At 45.0% G+C, this 20,260-nt stretch overlaps 1 protein-coding gene across 1 annotated transcript; it reads right to left on the reverse strand.

The window, feature by feature from the left end:
* Nucleotides 1-131: 131 nt before the first annotated feature.
* gpa33b (glycoprotein A33 (transmembrane), paralog b) lies at nucleotides 132-17,654 on the reverse strand. Its single transcript, XM_054787399.1, has 7 exons — nucleotides 17,519-17,654; nucleotides 14,138-14,304; nucleotides 12,308-12,521; nucleotides 12,070-12,234; nucleotides 11,875-11,991; nucleotides 8,623-8,746; nucleotides 132-8,536 (listed from the first exon to the last, which is right to left on the reverse strand). The coding sequence occupies exons 1-7, from the start codon at nucleotides 17,526-17,528 to the stop codon at nucleotides 7,972-7,974; spliced, it is 1,362 nt and encodes a 453-aa protein (XP_054643374.1). The 5' UTR covers nucleotides 17,529-17,654; the 3' UTR covers nucleotides 132-7,971.
* Between the last annotated feature and the right edge of the window lie 2,606 nt (nucleotides 17,655-20,260).

Genomic DNA, 20,260 nt, shown 5'->3' on the forward strand with positions numbered 1-20,260 from the left:
TTCTTTCACATAGCGATCATTATTCTCACAGAAAAAAAACATCCTGATCATTATTATCCAATACAACTGCCAAAAACTATTGATAACTTTATTCATAAAAACAGCATCAAGGCTGACCAGGTTAAGTAAAACACACCCAACATTAACATAAGAGAATGCAGAAAGTCAAAGAAATCATAACAAATAAAAAGTTTACAAGGATTTTAATTGAAGAAAGAACAATCAAATATTTTTAAAAACAGGGTATAAAGCTGCACAGAGTTCCCTCGTTTATCGCAGGGGATAAACTTAGGTTCCCAAAGTAGCCAACTTCATTTTTTTTACTCTTATATATGTTTCAAGGCTGTAAAAGCCCTCACCATACACTTTGTAAACTTTTCTCATATCGCATTTTTCTTTTGTCTCTCACCAAAAAGTTGAAACCTTCCTTTGAATTGTAATGATCAACCTACAGGTTGGATACAAGAAATGATTAAGCGATTCACGCATATTTCACTCCTGCGACTGTGCCTTTTCGTCCTGGCGCCGTTCGACTGTACTGCAGCATTTTTGTATCTTTGTTCAAACCGAACATTCATTTGCAAGCTAGCAAGCTAGCAATGACACAGGAGAGGAAGGAGATTGATTGACAATGGCCTACAGCCAATCAGGACGCAGAAGACAATGGGTGGTGCAGACGAATGAGCAACGGGAGAGAGAGAGAGAGACACTCAACTTCCCCTAATGCAATTCTTCTTAAAGGGCCAGGCTCGCAGCGTTCATACGCTGCAAGAAAAAAAGAAAAATCTGTCCGCGATAGAGCAAGGGACCACTGTATGGGCATACTATAAACAACAAAAATATAAAAAACAAACTCAGTAACACGCTTTTATTCAGTTACTTTCTTGTATTTATCCTCAGTGGGGTTAACGGTACATGGATTCGTAATCGGTACGGGACAGAGGCATACTGAGTTCCCACAGGGTACGCATTATAAGTGTCACGCCTGGCGTAGACACTAGTTTTACATTTTGGGTACAGGTTATTATTTGTGGCTTATTTCCTTTCACTTGTTCATTTTCTGCTTTTGTGTCATCACACAGACCCAGGTGATCTCTAGTTGGGCGGAGCTACAGAACAGGCACAGCTGTGCCTCATTGTCGGTCACTCCTTTTTTAAGCTCACCTGTGGCGACTGGATGGCACTCGGTGATTCCTCGTGGCAGAACCTCCAAGCCAAGATCCGTGCTGCTGCCGTCGGCCATCCAGTCCCGCCTGGTTTTTCCTCACGGCTTTGTGGTAGCTCCGCCTGACCAGCTTTGGTATATTTTTCAGTTACAGTATATCTTGTTCCATTTTTCCGCGATGCCCTTTTCTTTTCCGTGGCATCGTAGTTTTTTGTTCCTGAGCTGCTTACACCAGTATTAAAGACTCTTTCTCTCATAACTCGTGTACGCCTCTGCATACTGGGATCCAGACAACTGTCATACAAACCCTCACAGAATCACCGAGTCAATAAGTATGGATCCCGCAGAGGAGAGTCAGGTCCAGATGGCTCTTCGGGCTCATGGCCAGCGCATTAGTGCCCACGAGCAAACGTTGAGTGACTTGACCACGCTGGTGCGCGAGCTGCACGCAAGTATCACGGGAGCCCCGCAGACAGCGGCTGCTGAACCAACGCAGCCCGCAGCAGCAAGCGATACACTTGCTGTATCCTCCCATTTCGCTTTCCGTGAGCCCAGCATTCCACACCCAGCAAGGTATGGCGGCGACTTTGGCCAGTGTCAGCTCTTCATACACCAGTGCTCCTTGATCTTCGCCCAACAGCCCCACACGTACGCCACGGACTCCTCTAAAGTGGCATATATGCTCAGCTTGCTCTCCGGTCGTGCCGCCAGTTGGGCCATGGCGATGTGCGAAAGCAAACCGGAACTGTGCTCCAGCTTACCTCTCTTCACGGCAGAATTCCGGAGTGTGTTTGATCACCCCGTAAGGGAACGCGAGGCTGGCGGCCGCCTCCTTACCATACGTCAAGGCGCCGCGTCCGTGGCGGATCACTCAATCTCCTTCCGGATCTTGGCAGCAGAAAGCGGCTGGAATGAGAAGGCTCTGCGGTGTGTCTACCTGGCCAGTCTCAACGCTCGCCTCCAGGATGAATTGGCCGCTCGGGATGAGACCCGCTCCTTGGAGGATCTCATCTCACTCTCCATCCGCCTCGACAACCGCCTGCGGGAGCGCAGCGCACAGCGGAAGGCGGAGCCTCTTCCACCACCCCGGCTTGATTCGGCTCCACAGCTTGGTCTTCGTTCGAACCCGCTGCTTCCACCCTCCAGCGCCGGAACGCCACTAGAAGACGCCGAGGGGGTGGTGCCCATGCAACTCGGAGGTAGTCGTCTGTCGGCGGCGGAGAGGAGCCGTCGCCGAAGGTTGCACCTATGCCTCTACTGCGGGGAGGCGGGCCACAACATCGCAACCTGCCCAGCCCGGCCCACAAGACGTCGTTCGTCGTCCACTGGGGATACGCCTCGGGGAGGAGGACCCCTCCCTCTCACTCAGGCCTCGGCTTCGTCATCCATGGTGGGACGTCTCCAAATAGAAGGTACTCTTTCTTGGCCGGGGGGAACGTGTCCTGTACGGGCACTTATTGACTCGGGGGCTGATGAAAATTTTATTGATTGTGGACTGATTAATTCTATGAATATTCCAGTTTCTAAGATGGATAATGTTAAGAATGTCCGTTCTCTTGATGGGCGCCACCTGGCGAGTATTTCCCACCAGACACACGCGGTCTCGTTGCTGCTTGCGGGTAACCACCACGAGGTAATTAAGTTTTTTGTTATTCCGTCTCGTTCAGCCCCGTTGGTGCTTGGGTTGCCCTGGCTGCAGCGGCATAATCCTACTATAGATTGGTCTATTCTTAAAATTTCTAATTGGTCCACCTTTTGCCATAGTCATTGTCTCCGGGCTGCCTCTTCCCCTGTCAGTGCTGTTAAACCTTCCACCTGTACTCCTCCCGATATGTCATCTGTACCCAGAGAATACCATCATATTAGTGAGGTTTTTTGCAAGATCAAAGCATTTTCTCTTCCCCCCCATCGTCCATACGACTGCGCCATTGATTTGTTGCCGGGATCTCCTCTCCCCTCCTCCCGTTTGTACAATATTTCACAACCTGAACAACATGCACTGGAGGAATATATCTCATCCTCCCTGGCTGCGGGTCATATCCGTCCTTCTTCCTCTCCGCTTGCAGCTGGGTTCTTCTTCGTTAAAAAGAAAGACGGTACTCTACGTCCGTGTATAGATTTCCGCGCCCTCAATAAAATTACGGTCCGTAATAAATATCCTCTGCCCCTCATCGATTCCGCTTTTACGCCGCTTCATGACGCGGTCATATTTACTAAGCTCGACCTACGCAACGCCTATCATTTGGTGCGGGTACGGAGAGGGGATGAATGGAAGACTGCCTTCAACACACCGTTAGGGCATTTTGAGTATTGCGTCATGCCCTTCGGTCTCACTAATGCTCCTGCCGTGTTTCAGTGCCTGATCAATGACGTTCTTCGTGATATGATCGGCCGGTTCGTGTTTGTTTATTTAGACGACATCCTTATTTTTTCTCGTTCCACGCAACAACACAGGCAGCACGTCAGTATAGTCCTTCAAAGACTGCTAGAGAATAAGTTGTACGTTAAACCCCAGAAGTGTACTTTTCACATGTCTTCGGTGTCGTTTTTGGGTTTCATTGTGGAAAAAGGGCAACTCAGACCTGACCCAGCCAAGATCCAGGCTGTGGCCCTCTGGCCCATTCCTACATCAAGGAAGCTGTTGCAGAGGTTCCTGGGTTTTGCCAATTTTTACCGGCGTTTTATACGGGATTTCAGCAAGGTGGCGGAACCTCTGAATAAGCTCACATCATCTAAAGTTCCCTTTTGTTGGTCGCTGGAGGCAGACCGAGCCTTTCGGCGCCTTAAACATTTTTTTATTTCCGCTCCGGTGCTTGTTCATCCTAACCCTACTCTCCCCTTTTTTGTTGAGGTAGATGCATCTGACACCGGAGTCGGGGCCGTGCTCTCCCAGCGGTCCACAGCGGATCAGAAACTGCACCCCTGTGCCTTTTTCTCTCGACGCCTCTCACCAGCAGAGAGGAATTATGACATTGGCAACCGAGAACTTCTGGCAGTTATACTCGCTCTCCAAGAGTGGAGACATTGGCTGGAGGGGGCGGCTCACCCCTTTGTGATTTACACGGACCATCGTAACCTCTCCTACATCCGTTCTGCCCAGCGCCTTAACCCTCGCCAAGCGCGGTGGGCCCTCTTCCTCACGAGGTTTGATTTTTGCATCACGTTCCGCCCTGGTTCCCTCAATGGAAAACCTGATGCATTATCCAGGATGTATTCCCCGGCAGTGGAAGAGCCGAAGTCAGAGACTATCCTCCCCCAGTCTCGGATTCTGGGTGCCCTGCGGTGGGAGATCGAGAGACGGGTGGCAGAAGCCTCCAAGGATTCTCCTCCTCAAAGTGGTTGTCCGCCTGGCCGCCTCTTTGTCCCAAGACCCCTTCGCTCAGAGGTCCTGGTCTGGGCTCATTGCTCTAAGATCGCTTGTCACCCAGGGGCCCGACGTACAGCGTTTCTTGTCGCTCAACGTTTTTGGTGGCCAACCCTTCATGCGGACACCAAGAGCTTTGTGGCGGCTTGCTACAACTGTGCACGAGGCAAGTCGTCCCATCAGGCGCCAGCAGGACTGCTCCACCCCCTCCCTATCCCGTCTCGCCCTTGGTCTCACATCTCTTTGGATTTTGTCACCGGTCTGCCCTCCTCAGGATTCACTGTTATACTCACTATTGTGGATAGATTTTCCAAGTTCACACACTTCATACCCCTCCGCAAGCTCCCTTCCTCCATAGAGACAGCCAAGTTACTCATTCAGCATGTGGTGCGCCTTCACGGCATCCCTCAGGACGTGGTGTCGGACAGGGGCCCTCAATTTTCCTCTGCCACATGGAAAGCCTTTTGCAAGTCTCTGGGTGCATCTGCAAGTTTATCATCTGGCTACCATCCCCAATCCAACGGACAATCGGAGCGCGCCAACCAGGACTTGGGGGCAGCACTGAGGTGTGTGTGCCAGCAGCGTCCTTCTTCGTGGTCCACGTATCTCCCATGGGTAGAGTACGCCCACAACACCCTCATTTGTTCTGCGACAGGCCTTTCCCCCTTTCATGTGGTGCACGGCTTTCAGCCCCCCATTTTTCCCTCCCAAGAGGCCGATTGCACTGTACCCTCGCTGGCCGCATTCCTTCGCCGTGCCCATCGCGTCTGGCGCAGTACCAGGGCCGCTCTATCCCGTACGGCCAAGCGTAATCAGAGGCTCGCCAACCGCCACCGCAAACCAGCCCCCGCCTACAAGCCCGGCCAGAAGGTATGGCTGTCATCTCGGGATGTCTCCCTGGCAGGAGAGACTAAGAAGCTAGCGCCCAGATTTATTGGTCCCTATGAGGTAGAGCGGATGATCAATCCGGTGACGGCTCGCCTAAAACTTCCCCCTTCTCTCAAGATTCATCCGGTCCACCATGTTTCCCGTCTGAAGCCAGTGGTCTCCAGTACTCTGAGCCCCCCATTGGCGACCCCCCCACCTCCCCGGCTTGTGGATGGTCATCTTGCCTACACCGTCAAGGAGATCCTGGACGCCAGGAGACGAGGCAGGGGTGTGCAGTTTCTGGTGGACTGGGAGGGTTATGGTCCCGAAGACCGTTCATGGATATCCCGGCCGCTTATTCTCGACAATAACCTCATTTCTGATTTTTACCGTAGGTTCCCAGACAAACCAGGTGGTCCACCAGGGGGCGTCCATTGAATGAGGGGGGGGAATACTGTCACGCCTGGCGTAGACACTAGTTTTACATTTTGGGTACAGGTTATTATTTGTGGCTTATTTCCTTTCACTTGTTCATTTTCTGCTTTTGTGTCATCACACAGACCCAGGTGATCTCTAGTTGGGCGGAGCTACAGAACAGGCACAGCTGTGCCTCATTGTCGGTCACTCCTTTTTTAAGCTCACCTGTGGCGACTGGATGGCACTCGGTGATTCCTCGTGGCAGAACCTCCAAGCCAAGATCCGTGCTGCTGCCGTCGGCCATCCAGTCCCGCCTGGTTTTTCCTCACGGCTTTGTGGTAGCTCCGCCTGACCAGCTTTGGTATATTTTTCAGTTACAGTATATCTTGTTCCATTTTTCCGCGATGCCCTTTTCTTTTCCGTGGCATCGTAGTTTTTTGTTCCTGAGCTGCTTACACCAGTATTAAAGACTCTTTCTCTCATAACTCGTGTACGCCTCTGCATACTGGGATCCAGACAACTGTCATACAAACCCTCACAATAAGTGAGGGACAGGAAGTGTAACTGCCTCGCCATACAGACGTCGCTGTCACCACGCAATCGTAAAAATTTGCGAAAGAAGGATGTGATGTTGGTCTCGCGCACGTGCAGAACCGATGGCGTTTCTGGTGTGGATGGCGTAGTGACAACAGACACACATTTGTCTGGAAGCAAATACAGTGGAACCTTGGTTTGCGTCATTAATTAGATCCAGAAAGCCGAAAATGTTAACACAAAACATGTTTTTATAGTTTTACAATTATAGTTTTACTTTCAGAAAACAATTCCATTAATGCATCACATAAATGATGAATGAAAGGGATAAATGAACATTTCACGTTACTTACTCCTGTTCCCAAAGACACGATGCGGCAGCGAGACACCACATGGACACCACCTTCCTGTTTTGCCATGAATTATTTCTTGAATTCAATAGTGGTTCTCACACCATTAACTCAAAATGGAGCGAAAGGAAGTTGCAAGTGGTAGCATTTTGATAAAGAAGGTGAGAAACCCTATTGAATTCCAGAAATAACTCATAGCAAAACACAAAGGTGGCGTCCGTGTTGATTTCACCACCACATGTCTTTGTCGCACGTCTTCAGTGAAGCTAAAAGTCAACTTAAATGCTCCTAAATCCCTTTCATTCGTCATTTACATGCATTTGGAATCGTTTTATGCATGTAAACCTATCATTGTGAAAGTGTTTTGTGTTAGCATTTGTGAGAGTGAACCGCTGATGACATCATAGACGGGCAACATAGCTGACTTCCTGTTCCGGGTGCCATTTTGCTAGCAAGCTAAAGATGCTAACAGGACGGTTTGTGATAAAAATACATTAAGAAGACAGTCGGACAGTGGTGTATTGATGACGCGACAAGACGAGAGCCATATTGAACGCATAATGAAAAATGGATACAAACCCAAGTGAAATTCTGGCGTAAATTTTCAACGTTAATCGAAAAACACGCTAACCAGGGCGGACGCTAACTGAGGTTCCACTGCACGGGGCAGCCCAGCCTTTGGTTAGTGGGAATAATGGCTAGCAATAATGCCGACAATAAATCAGAGCTTGAAAACCCTCTTCTGTCGTTAAAGTGTCCCGTTTAGGAACACTTGGCCTTCCCGGTGAAACACTTAAACGGACAAAGACAAGCGCATAAGATGAAAGCAGTGTGCCAGCATTGTTGAGTAGAGATCGTGAACAGGACTACATGCTGGAACTATGAATACCGCACTTCAGCCAATAAGGAGCTTTCATTTAGTAAAAATAAAATAATAACTCAGACTTTCTTTTTCATATTTCCATTTTTAAAATGAGAGTTGCACTTATTGGCGATGCTGCACGGTGGCCGAGAGGTTAGCATGTCAACCTCACTGTCAGGAGATTGGCGGTTCAAATCTCCATTGAAAATGAATGAACACATTTATTGGAGATTTACCTGCTATAGTTTTCAGTTTTTGATGTTTCATTTTAAAAATCATTCAAGTTAAGTAGTAAGTTCTGCATGTTGTTCCCTTGCTGTACCGAAAATGAACCCTTAAAACAAAGTACCGTACATAGGTAAGCATGGTAATGCCGTACCCATGCACCCCATCATGATTCTAACAAAGTAAGCTAGCGGTAATAGGGGTCATTAAGGCGATCCCGACTTCCACCGTAGCGGTCGCGAGGATCGTCGAGCCTTTCGCCACTTCCTCTGTACTGCTTCCCTTCTTCGAGGCGGTCACGGCTTCCGCCGTAACGGTCACTCTGATCGTCGAGTCTGTCGCGGCTACCTCTGTACTCGTCGCGTACGTCGAGGCGATCTCGACTTCCGCCGTAACGATCACATCGATCAGGACTGTAGCGATCGCGCTGATCATTGAGGCGATCTCGGCTGCCCCGCCGATCGTCCAGCCTGTCGCGACTACCTCTGTGCTCGTTACGTTCCTCACAGTGTTTTTCGTCCAGGTGATCGCGGCTGCCACGGCGGTGATCACGCTGGCTGTCCTGGTAACGCTGAGCGCTGTCGCCATCGTTGTTTTCCCTACCGCTACCGTAACCGCCATGAGGGTGAAAATCGTCTGTGTTCTGAGGAACAGCATCTTTGTACTCAGTCCGCTGTGTTCCACCATTAGACGCTTCATCCCGGTACCGAGTTCCAGCCTCAGGAGCATCCTTGTCAGAAAATTCCATTTCTCTGTGGGAAAGAAATTGGATGCAAGGATGCATTTTGACATCAAATTCTGAGCATCTAAAATAACCAGGACGACAAAAAAGTCATACCCTTTAGCATGCTCGTCCTTTTTGCCCCTTTTCTTGCAGCAGCAGAAGGTGACGATTCCGAGAAGGATGATTCCAGCGATGACGGCTCCAATTATACCTGCAGTAGTGCCGACGTTTGTGCCACCTGGGAAGAAAAGATATCTTCTCGTGTCAGACGTTTGTCACGGAAGTCTGATGATTTTATGGATTTTGGAAATGATACTGCTTGTTTTTTATTTGCCCACCGTGGTTTGAATTGTCGTCTGCTTTTCTACAATTGGTTTTGCTGAACTTCTAGCTGACTTTTGTGGCGTTACAGCGGTAGCATGCTAGAGTCACTATCACTATTGATTTGCATGGCAATATAGCGAGAAGAAGGTCAATTATTATTTCTATTTTACAATTCATAATTATTCATACTGTTGGAGATTAAATTCTCCAGTTATGAGAAGGAAAGAAGACTCACACAGCAGATTAGGTTGAAGAATTGTACTGAGAATAAATCGCAGAGAATATCCTTACAGTTTATGAAGCTCCGGACCTCGTCTCATCCACCGGATCTCCTGGGCCTCCAAGCCAGCTGAATGAGAGAAGGTCCTGATCATTCCCCCCGCCGTCCGCCTTTTATGATTTTGCTCAGACCGTTGGCGCCAGTCTTTCCAAAGTTAACTTTCTCCCACATTCCTTGACGTGACGCCAGCAGGTGATAGTTGGGTCTGTTTTGGCAACATTCTGTGACCATACCTGGCTGTTGACCCTGGCTGGTGCAAGTTGATTATGCAATGTTGTCTTTGATGATCCCCCTTCCGCTTTCGCCTCCTTAAACCAACGTTCATCTGGTCAGCTGACAGTTTAATGAAGTATTATTTCTATGGAGCACTTGGAATCGCTCACTCGGTTATTACATTCATCGATAAAATCATTACATTGGACTTAATACAATCAATAAACATCAATGCAAAGAGTTATTCTAAAATCTACTTTTATATGTTACTTCATAAAATCACTGAGTAAATTCATTTTTGCCGTCAATACCCTTTCCCGACATAGAATGGAAAGTTCTTAAAGTGGTTGATTAGGATTTTCCAGATGCTAGACCAGGGGCGGACAAACTTCATGAATCGCGGGCCACATTGGGTTTAAAGAAACTGGCAGAGGGGCCGTCCATGTATAAGTGGTCATCAAACAAACAACAAAACACACCCAAAGCAAATGAACACATCACATAAATGAACTACTACTACTACTACTACTACTACTACTACTACTACTACTACTACATGGGTGGTAAACAACAACTAAGCACTAAACACGACACGTAACTTAAAGCTGTTATTTCCAAATGCCCGTAAGGTATGCTGGGTAGTCCCGCTGTCCAACAATATAAACTATGAGCAATAAAACATTGGAAATGTTAACTTCTGCTTGTTTACTTCTCTGAGGACCTCCTCAACATGTTTTGCAATCAAGCAAAAATGCGACAAACACGGCAAAATGTTGGCAGAAAGAGTACCAAAAGCTACCCAGCATACCTTGCGGCGGGAATATATGGGTGTTATTTTGGCATGGGTATTGCGTAGATATTTCTTTGTATGTCCACATGGTGCAGTAGGTAGGTTACTTTGTGCATCGTGTGTTGACATGTGCTGTTTGGAGGGCTTTTTGTATGAGCTACAGATTGCATCTGACTATTTTGCCACAGTAGCACTGCAAGCCATATTGCCGGCTACAGTTTTGATGCTAAAGGTTTTTAAAAGGAATTTGGAAATGCCCGGTGGGCCGGATCAAGACGCTTGGCGGGCCTAATGTGGCCCGTGGGCCGCAGTTTGCCCATCCCTGTGCCAGACGTCAGCAGGAGCCTTTAAGCCTTTTGCCTTTAGCCTTTAGCCCTCGCCACTCCACGCTTCAACTTTCGTGGCTTGGCTCTATCACGGGTTTGCAAAAATAGATTCATTATCTCATTCGATCCCAAAGATGGAGTTATAAGTTTTTATAAACCCGAACGCCGGATCCCAACAACGTATTCATACGTCTTTTACGTTTTTTTGGTGCGATAGGCAAAAAGAGGTGATGACGCAACTCTCCACTAATGCATTTCACTTCAGAGCAATTTTGGTGGCAGAAGTGCATTTGATAAGAGCTCGGCAGAGATCATGTCGTTGGAAAAAATCACACATGACAGGAAGGAGGAAGTGAGAGAGCGTGGAGGAGTGTAGAAGGTTAGCATTGTAGGGTCATTTTAACGCATGCACACGCATGCACACATGCACACACATAGTTTACTTCCAAATGTGAAAATTGTCACTAGCTTATGGTGTTATATTTGTAAATAGTTATTTTGACCTATTTTGTGTTGTTTATGTTGGTATCGTTGTTTGTTGATATTTCAGCAAAAGCAAAAAATATTTGTGTCAAAGTGAAAGTTATGCTTGAAATGTATCTTTTAAAAAGCTTGGTTTTCTTCCTTTTACTGGTCAGGAGCCGATATTGTCCTGAAACTTACCTATTCCCTACTGCTGGTTACTCAAGAACGGAAAACGGTAAAAAGAAACAGGATGAAAGAAAGAAAGGAGTCTCATCTTTCTTTTGGTAGGTTCCATGTTTATAGAGCCACAGAACACAATATTCTGTGTGCCTTGAAACATCCGTCAAAATAGTCTAAAATGGCCGGCACTGAGAAGGGGTGGTCTTTTGAAAAATGGCTGGAATTAGGCCTGTCAAGATAACAAATTTTACTCGTCGATAATTGTGCTACAAATGATCGTCGATAATTGATATTATCGACAACATTTTTTTTAGACCATTTTTTTCATTAATTATTATCATGAGAGGTGTAATTCACACTTGAACCACACTACATATTCCACGTATAAATAAAGAATCCTTATTCATGTGACTTCACTTATCATGGTTGGGTCTGGAAGCAAACAACTGTGACAATCAAGAGATTAGTGTACTGTAAATGCTCCAATCAATGCCTCTATTTCCCTGAGACTGGTCTAGTCACCGGGGATGTGGTTCACAAAAGCAAATAAAAGCCAATCAAAAAAGATGAGCACAGGCTGAAGACTACCTCCTGATGTCGTATTTTATTTATCCCAGAAGGCAGCAGTGGCTGCTTTTCAACCACGAGCGGTTTATCTATCCCTGCATGCGCTTTCAGATGTTGGCGTGAAAGCCATGCGTGTTCCACTTGTCCAGGCTGGCTTTGTGGCTGCTGTGTCGTGCAATATGTTATACTCGTGACGTTGAATACGTTCATTCATGACTCACCGGGCATCACGGCTAAGGTGAAGTTGCAGCTGGCGGAGCCAACTCGATTAGTTGATACACAAATAAAGAAGCCGGACGTCTCCCTTGAAATGTTGAAAAGTGATAGCGCTCCATCTTCTGTAAGGCAAAGACGATAAATGCGGTCAACGTTGTGGTCCTTCACATGCGGTAAACACTCATACGGGGGAAACGGACTCTCAGCGGTCTTGGGCGGGAACTGTCTGGGTATGTTCTCCACACTGTAGCTCTTCCACTGATAGCTAGGTTTTGGGGAGCCCTCCTCAGACATGCAGGTGAGGGTGATGTCATGCCAATATTCTGCTGTTCCCTGAAGCCTGCACATGGGCGCAGAGGGAGCCACTGGAGGGAGACGACGTCCTAAATGATTAGTTTGACACTCAAAACGAACTTAAAGCGTATGAGTTGTCATCACCTAGAACTAGAAGGGAAGTGGAGGCAGCAGTCGTTCCTTCATCATCATTGGGGATCTTGACGCTGCACTGGAAGCTACGACTGTCCTTCACAGTCAGCTTTGTTAAGCGCAGTGTGCTTAGCTGACGGGCAACATCTACTTCCAAAAATGCTCGACCTTCGTATGCGGGAGAGATGTCCACCGGGTTGTTTAAAAAAAAGGTGGCCACAGTTTTCTGGAACAGACAGACACAACAAAAATGTAATACATTTGTGGAAGAAGAAAGATATTGTCTCTGAGCAGAAACATCAAAGACAAATTAAGCGCCGGCCGCCGCGCAGGGCCGAGCTAGCTACATGGCTCTTCATTTATTTTATCTTAGCAGCGCTAGCACTGCTAAGATGCTAATGTTACCATTCTAACACCTAGCATAATAGTGGTAAGTGTTTATATAGATGTCTACCAATGAAAATGACTAAAAATGCTACTATGTTAATGTTATCATGTTAGCAATGCTAACATGCTAACGTTAGCGTGCTAACACATAGCATAATAGTGCTAAGTGTTTATATATGTGACTAGCTACAAAAATGGCTAAAAATTCTACTATGCTAATGTTAGCATGCTAACACCTAGAATGATAGTGCTAAATGTTAATATATATACTGTATGTGTCTACCCATGAAAATAGCTAAAAATGCTAGTAAATGCTAGCATTCCAATGTTAGCATGCTAACATTTAGCATGATAGCGCAATGTACCGGGATTCACGGTCTGAATAGGTTGAGAAATGTGGAAGTGGTTAGAACTCTTTAGATCACAGGCATTTTGCATTCCAAAAAATGGGAATGTCAACAAAAGTGGGAATTCTTGGTATGTGGGAAATGGCGTGAATATCCTGAATTAGTTGAATGCGTTGATGTTAAAACGGTCTGAATCGGTTGAGAAATGTGGAAGTAGCTAGAACGCGTTAGATCAAAGGCATTTTGCGTTCCGGAAGAAACAATGTGGGAATTATTGTGCTGTGGCTAATAGCATGAATGTCCAGACTTTGTTGAATGAGTTGATGTTGGAATGAGGTGAATCAGCTGAGAAATGTGGAAGTAGTAGTAGGTCATAGCACTTTTACGGAAAAGTGTGGATTTTGTGAAAATAAAATAAAAATATACCGTAGGTAGCTTGAATGTGTTGAACAGTTTCATGTTGGAATGGCTTGAATCGGTTGAGAAATTTGGCAGTAGTAGCAGGTAATAATAATTACCTGTAGGATTGATAGATTTTGGCTCACCCCCAAAATGTAATCAGTCCTTCCATATCCCATTTCTGACAATTTCTGAAAATTTCATCCCAATGCATTCAGAACTTTTCAAGCTAATTTGAACACAAACCGCGCTGCACTTGGCGGAGGTAATAATAAAGTACTAAAAATACCGTATTTGAGAACATCTCAAAATTTTGAGTATGACAATATGACATTTAAGCACTTGCTTATCATCAGATTCAAATAGAAAACATGCTTTTTGAAAGTTTAATAAAAAAAAAAAAGAAAAACTGGTAAGTGTGAATGATTAAGTTAGTTTATTAGCCCTTGTGTCACCCTCAGATTTACTAGCCTCTGGACAAACAAATGTAGTGGCAGTTACTCCCCCGGACACCTTTGTGACCATAAAATGCATCTTTGCCTTCTCTCACTGGCATTGTATTAGAAAATCGTTATCTTTAAATTGTAATATTTCTTTTCTTTTTGTGATATAAATGTCCTGCAATTTTCTCCTCCACTCTCATTTGTCACGAGGTTTTTGCAAGTTAATGTCCTCGCCACCAATACCAGACCTTCAATGAAAGTTTTACCATTGGAGCCTCAATGTCGTCGGGATGTGCTTCCCACGTGAGAACCAGCATGCTAAAGTCAGGTTTGGCCGGAACGAAGGAGCAGGTCAGAGTGATATCTTCTCCTTTTGCGGCCACATATTCCTCCTCTGGGATTGAAACCTGCATGCTCCTGCAGCTGGGAAGCACTAATGTGAAAGTGAAATACATATCAGACAATGTAATGTATGTTCCCTTGGCAATAATCCCTCATTTATCACGGTCAATTGGTCACAGACTCGACTGCGATAGGCAAATTTATGTAGGTAGGATGCCTTTTTTTGTAGTTATGGCATAGAAAACCTGTTTACAATCTTCTAAATATGTTTTTAGACATGAAATCACACCAATATAGTCAGAGAAAAAGATAAAAATAAACTCCAAAAACTACCAACAACGCCCCATTTACATAATGTGACCTGCATATAAACCAAGCTACAGCAACATTGTTCTTATTATTGTTATTAATGTTGTTACACCAAAGGACTACTTTACTGGCATAGTGACACCTAGCCACACCGCACTGGCTAGCTACTAGCTGGCTAGCGACTAGCTTCACTAGCACACTCGCTCCCACTACCAAAGGTAACACTACATATTGGAGCCTCCGCCACTGCTGCTGTGTTGTTTTTTTTTGAGTTTGGAAAAGTTAACGCAAGGTGTAGCGGTCGTTTCTATGTTGCTATGCGAAATCAACGCACCCGAGAAAGAAGTTGCGTTAATGCTTAAAAAGACCAAAACAAGGCAAAATACTGTAAGTATTACATATGATCAGGAATGTGCGTGTTACTACACGGTGACAGCTTAGGTATAAAACCGTAAAACCTCGTTGGAGGTGTTTGAATAGCTTTGAAGGCGGCATAGATGTGCATTCATTAGCATTAGTGCATTCATTAGTTAAATTAACAACAATGATTTCTTTTGGTTTTTCTCAATAGAAAGAAACCTGCTTCCGGTTTAGTGGCAAAGCGCCGGGTTAATGATTGACGCCCACCGCCACATCATAAAAGGTGTGGCAGAGATTTGAAGATAATAAAAAAAAAACAAAAAAACCTCACAAAGTTTACCTGTAAGTATAAAAAGTAGATTGTGCCATCCAATCCGCGTCCTTGCTGCTGCCATCGTTGCATTAAAAATCTAACACTGATGAAAATGACGTCCGCGGTCTGTAGGAACAAAAGGCCCCCTGACCTTGCGGGTGAGCTCTCAGGTGTGTGTGTGTGACTCTTCCAGGTAATAAGTTAACAGCAACAGGTCACATGTCACCCAAGGACCAATTGGCATGAAATCATTCTTTTATTGATTAAACACGTCAAGGAGGAAGTGTGCGTCGATATTCAACCTCGTGTAGAAATTATTATAACAAACAGTTTACGGTTAGTACTTAAAACAGTTTTGTTTTGTTTTTAGCAGAGTTTGAGCATTTGAGAATGCTTCTCAAACTCTCAAACAGACAGGATGACTGGGCAATGAAGGAGGGAGAGGAAAGGGAAAAAAGACAATTCCAAACTAAGCTCCTATGGGGAGTACAGTGTGGGACTGTCAAAAAACCTCAGCATAAATAGGCACAAATAAGCACCCTTTAAAGGGCAAAGGGGGGCTGAGGTGATCCCAGCGCGGCCAGAAGCCAGCCACAGCTAATGTGGTCGCCGTCTCGCCAGCACCGGGTGGATATAGCAGCAAAGGCGTTGGATGAGGGAAGGGATGTGTGTGAATGTCCTTGGATGCATGAGTGTGTGGGCCCACAGGGCGCCCAATCTTGGAGCCTCGGTTCGCAGGGTGTCATCGCAATAACACAGCAGTTGCCATGGAGACGTCCGCGAACGAGCCCGTGACAGAGACAACAAACAACAGGTGTTGGTGAAGAATAGTAGGAGGAGGTCAGAGCGTCCCGCTGCAGCAATCTCTTGGGGGAAATTGTTGTCGAGCCGCGACCTTGGATGGGGGGAGGCCAAAATGCAGATTAAGTAGATTGTTTGGGTTAGGGAGAGTAGCCGCATTCCAATAGACCATCCATCCATCCGTTTTCCTCTGCTTATCTAGGTCCGGGTCACGGGGGCAGCAGTCTCAGTAGGGAAGCCCAGACTTCCTGGTCCCCGGACGCCTGGAGGACACCAAGGTGTTCCCAGGCCAGCTGTGACACACTGTGTCCTAGGTCTGCCCCGGCTGAGCATGCCCAGGACACCTCACCAGGGAGGCGTCCAGGAGACCTCCGGACTCGATGCCTGAGCCACCATGGCAGCGGATCTACTCTGAGCTCCTCCCGGATGACCAAGCTCCTCACCCTACACGGGGGAAGCACATCATCCAAACAGCACCAGACCTGATGTTTCCGAATAGGTAGACGTCTTCCATGTCCTCCACGGAAAGGAGAATCGCCGAGCATGTGACCTTCCACTTCCCACAGCTGTCCATCGCATACTCGGTGGTATGTGGACCGTTCTGCCAGGGCAGACAGGTTCCCCTGAACCTGAGTTTCTCATGGAGAAGATCTTGTCAATTGCGTGGAGAGACCAGTTGATCAATTCCACGATTTAGATTTGGAGAGCAGTGCAGACAGAGGCTCTTAAAAGTATGAGACAGGACTAAAGCGAGCCATTGAAGCAAAGTGAGGAAGATAAGGAGAGGAGAGGGAAAAGATGCAACCGCCTTCATTGAGAGCCAGCAGAAGAAGAAGAGCCAGCAAATACATTTGTATGTATATTGCATGTATATAGATTTCCAATATAATTACATATTTTTGTTTCCTGTGTATCACCGCTGGTACTGGAACCACAGTTTGAGAATGCATGGACTAACTGTATAACATATTCTCATTGACCCTGTAGCATCAAATCTGCTTTTTTGACGATCTGATGTTTCAAAATCCCTGTTATGAACCAATCTCTATTTTTTTCATCTTACATTTTCTCATTCTACTTCCTGGAAGTTTAGTACTCCTATCACAGTACATGAACATACTGCATCTATTGTTGTGTTCCGTATGACCTGCAGGGTGTAGTATTGTATCAATAAAAATTATGTTTGCTCTTATGAAGTCGTTTAAACCAGTGGTCCACAACCTTTTGAGACCCACGCCCGGCTCGTGCTCCCACAAATCTCCGTGGACCGGGGTGGTGGTGGTGGGGGTCGTATAGCAATGTAATTTATCTCATTTAGTATGTATTGTGTAAAACTAAGACAGGAACAACATCAAATTAAAAGCAGAGAGTGAATACAGACCCACCATCCACCACTACAAGCTTGGAGTTTGTTTTACAGAGAGAAGATGATAGCGCCGCTGCTTGATGTGTGTGCTAACAGGCTAGCATGAATTAACTTGAAGCTGTTATATTAGCACTCAATAACGTCATCAAACTTTACCTTTATGCATTCCCACAGAGTATCAGCATTTGGGAGCAAATATGAAGTGAAAAAACCCCGGTAAAAATACAGCATAGTTGACAATCTGTGCAGAGTGGGAGAAGGCTAGCGCACGTACAATGGTGCGTTCAAGGACTGTCAAACAAAGTGGGACACTCGCAACAAACAACATAAACATGCAAAAACTTCAAACTATTATTTTTTAAATAAAATAATTGCCGATATTTCCAAAATTGATATGCATTTACTTGAAATTGTATTTAGTTATTTGCAAAAGTCTTTTTCTTTGTGTGTTTATCTTTTTTATCATTGCGCCTGAAAGGTTTCCTCGGCCCAGTTCAGCCGGTTCTGTGGTTGGGGACCCCCGGTTTAAACTGTACCCACCTATACCCTTTAATTAGTATCAAATTAGTATCATATGTGTTTATAAAATGTGCATATGGGATTATGAAAAGACGAATCCCAGATCTGATGCTAATCGTAAAAGGGATCATTTCAACAAGCTTTCAAGCTCTGGGTATAAAGCACCGCCTGTGATCACAGATCTAATTACTGAATGGCTCACAGGGGTCGCCGAGAGGTTTTAGCTTAGTTTTTACACCAGATGCACTTCCTGACGCAGCCCTAGCCAGGATTCCAACCCATGCCCAAGCCTGTACCATTACACCCGTTAACTGACCAGAATGTGTTCTCTGTCTGTCACATGAGCCTGGCCGTACCATAACTCCATTGCCACCCTGGGCCACTGGAACCACAACACAGGTGCATTTTATTGACGGCGTTTTGAATGTATAGAGATACCGTGACAAGATCCTGTAACCCATTGTTGTGCCATTCATCTACGAGTGTCACCTCCTATTTGCATGGTCCGCATACTCACCCGTCACCCATTTAGCATGTTTGGGATGCTCTGGATCGGTGTATACCAGGGGCGTCCAAACTTTTTCTAGAAAGGGCCACATTGTGAAAAATTAAAGGATTCAAGGTCCACTTTGATATTTTGTAAAGCAACACATGTACGGTAGATATGTTAAGAAATTTGATATATTTCAAGAAAAAAATGCATCTCAGCTTTGTGATATTGGTGAAAAAAGCCCATTTTTAGTCTCTACTTTGGTCTTTGCTCTTTTTTCCACATTTCTGCTGTTGTTTTTATTTTCCAAGTATTTTAACTTTCTTCTTATATAATCTTTGTAAAAAAAATCATAATACAGTGTTCCCTTGTTTATCACGAGGATAGGTTCCCAAAATAGCCTGCAATAAGTAAATCCGTGAAGTAGTCAACTTTATTTGTTTGCAATGATTCTATATGTTTTAAGGCTGTAAAACCCCCCACCATACACTTGATACACTTTTCTATGACAGGCGTTAACATTTCCTCACATTTCTCTCTTGTTTAAAAACTTTAAAAGTTCAAATGATCAGTCTATTAGGTTGGACACGAGAAATTATTAAGTGACTCACGTGGCACCGCTTGGCTGCATCGTTTTTGTATCCTTGTTAAAACATATTGCTCCTGCTGCTGTCCTCCTCCTTGTCCCGCTCCTTGAACCAAAGATTCATTTAGCCGGTTGGCTTCTTCTTCTTCTTCTTTTGTTTATTGGCAATGAGCAAGCAGCTCACACAGTAAGCTAGTTTGTTAGCGACTATTGACCACAACAGGAAACGACAACCAAATAGATTGATTGACAGCCAATCAGCACGTAGAACACAATGGGCGGGTTCTCCCTTAGCCAGTAAAGACTGTTGTGGCTCTATATTTAGGCTCAGTGTCTACTGTGGGTTCCTAATATGCTGTACAGGCACTTAAACACATACTGAGACAAGGTGGAGCTGCACTGATTTCAACTCTCACATGACAACGCCCTCTACTGGTAGCAGTAGTAATTACAATAACAGACACATACAACAGAGCACCGATAGATCGCTCGAATACACCACAAGGACTCAGAACACGATGCACGTTCATACACTGTTAAAAAAATATGCAAAATTGCATATAAAAAATCCGCGAAACATCAAATCCACGAAAGGTTAACCACTATGTAGCAAGGAAACGCTGTATTATGACTTTATTGCCATAATATATAGTTTTTATATTTCAACTCTACTTTGACTTTATTCTTGTAAAGTTTCAGCTGTTTTATCAATTTCAGCTGTTTTTGTATTTCCCAGTTTTCAATTATTTCAGCTTATTTTGTCTCGTAATTCTGACTTTATTTTCATAGTATTTTGACTTTATTCTCATAACATTATAACTTTTTCCACAACCTAATTTTCCAACACATACAACTTTATTTGTTTCTCATAATATTACGACTTTTAAAAACTTTTTTCTTTGATATTTCAACTGTATGCTACTAAAATGACGTTATTCTTCCTCATAATATTACGACATTACTCACATAAAATTACTGTTTCTCATTAAATTTTCATTAATTTTCATTTTTTATTTTATTCTTGTAAAATTAGTGTTGATTTTTCAATTTTTGCTGTTGTTCGGGTTTTTGTGGATAATTTTCTTTTTAAAATATATTTTGACAATGTGTCTCAGGGCTAATAAAGAAACAGCCGTGGGCCGCATATGGCCCCCATGCTACAGTTTGGACACCACTGTCGTATACGGTGTTTTGAATGGTTGTCACATCAGTTACTGACTTGTTTTTGTCAAAACCGCCGCTGCGCATTTGTAACCTTACTGTTGCACACCTAATTTTAGTTAACATTTTATATTTTTTGTTA

The sequence above is a fragment of the Dunckerocampus dactyliophorus genome, chromosome 9, assembly GCF_027744805.1.
Source record: "Dunckerocampus dactyliophorus isolate RoL2022-P2 chromosome 9, RoL_Ddac_1.1, whole genome shotgun sequence".
Lineage (NCBI taxonomy): Eukaryota > Metazoa > Chordata > Actinopteri > Syngnathiformes > Syngnathidae > Dunckerocampus > Dunckerocampus dactyliophorus.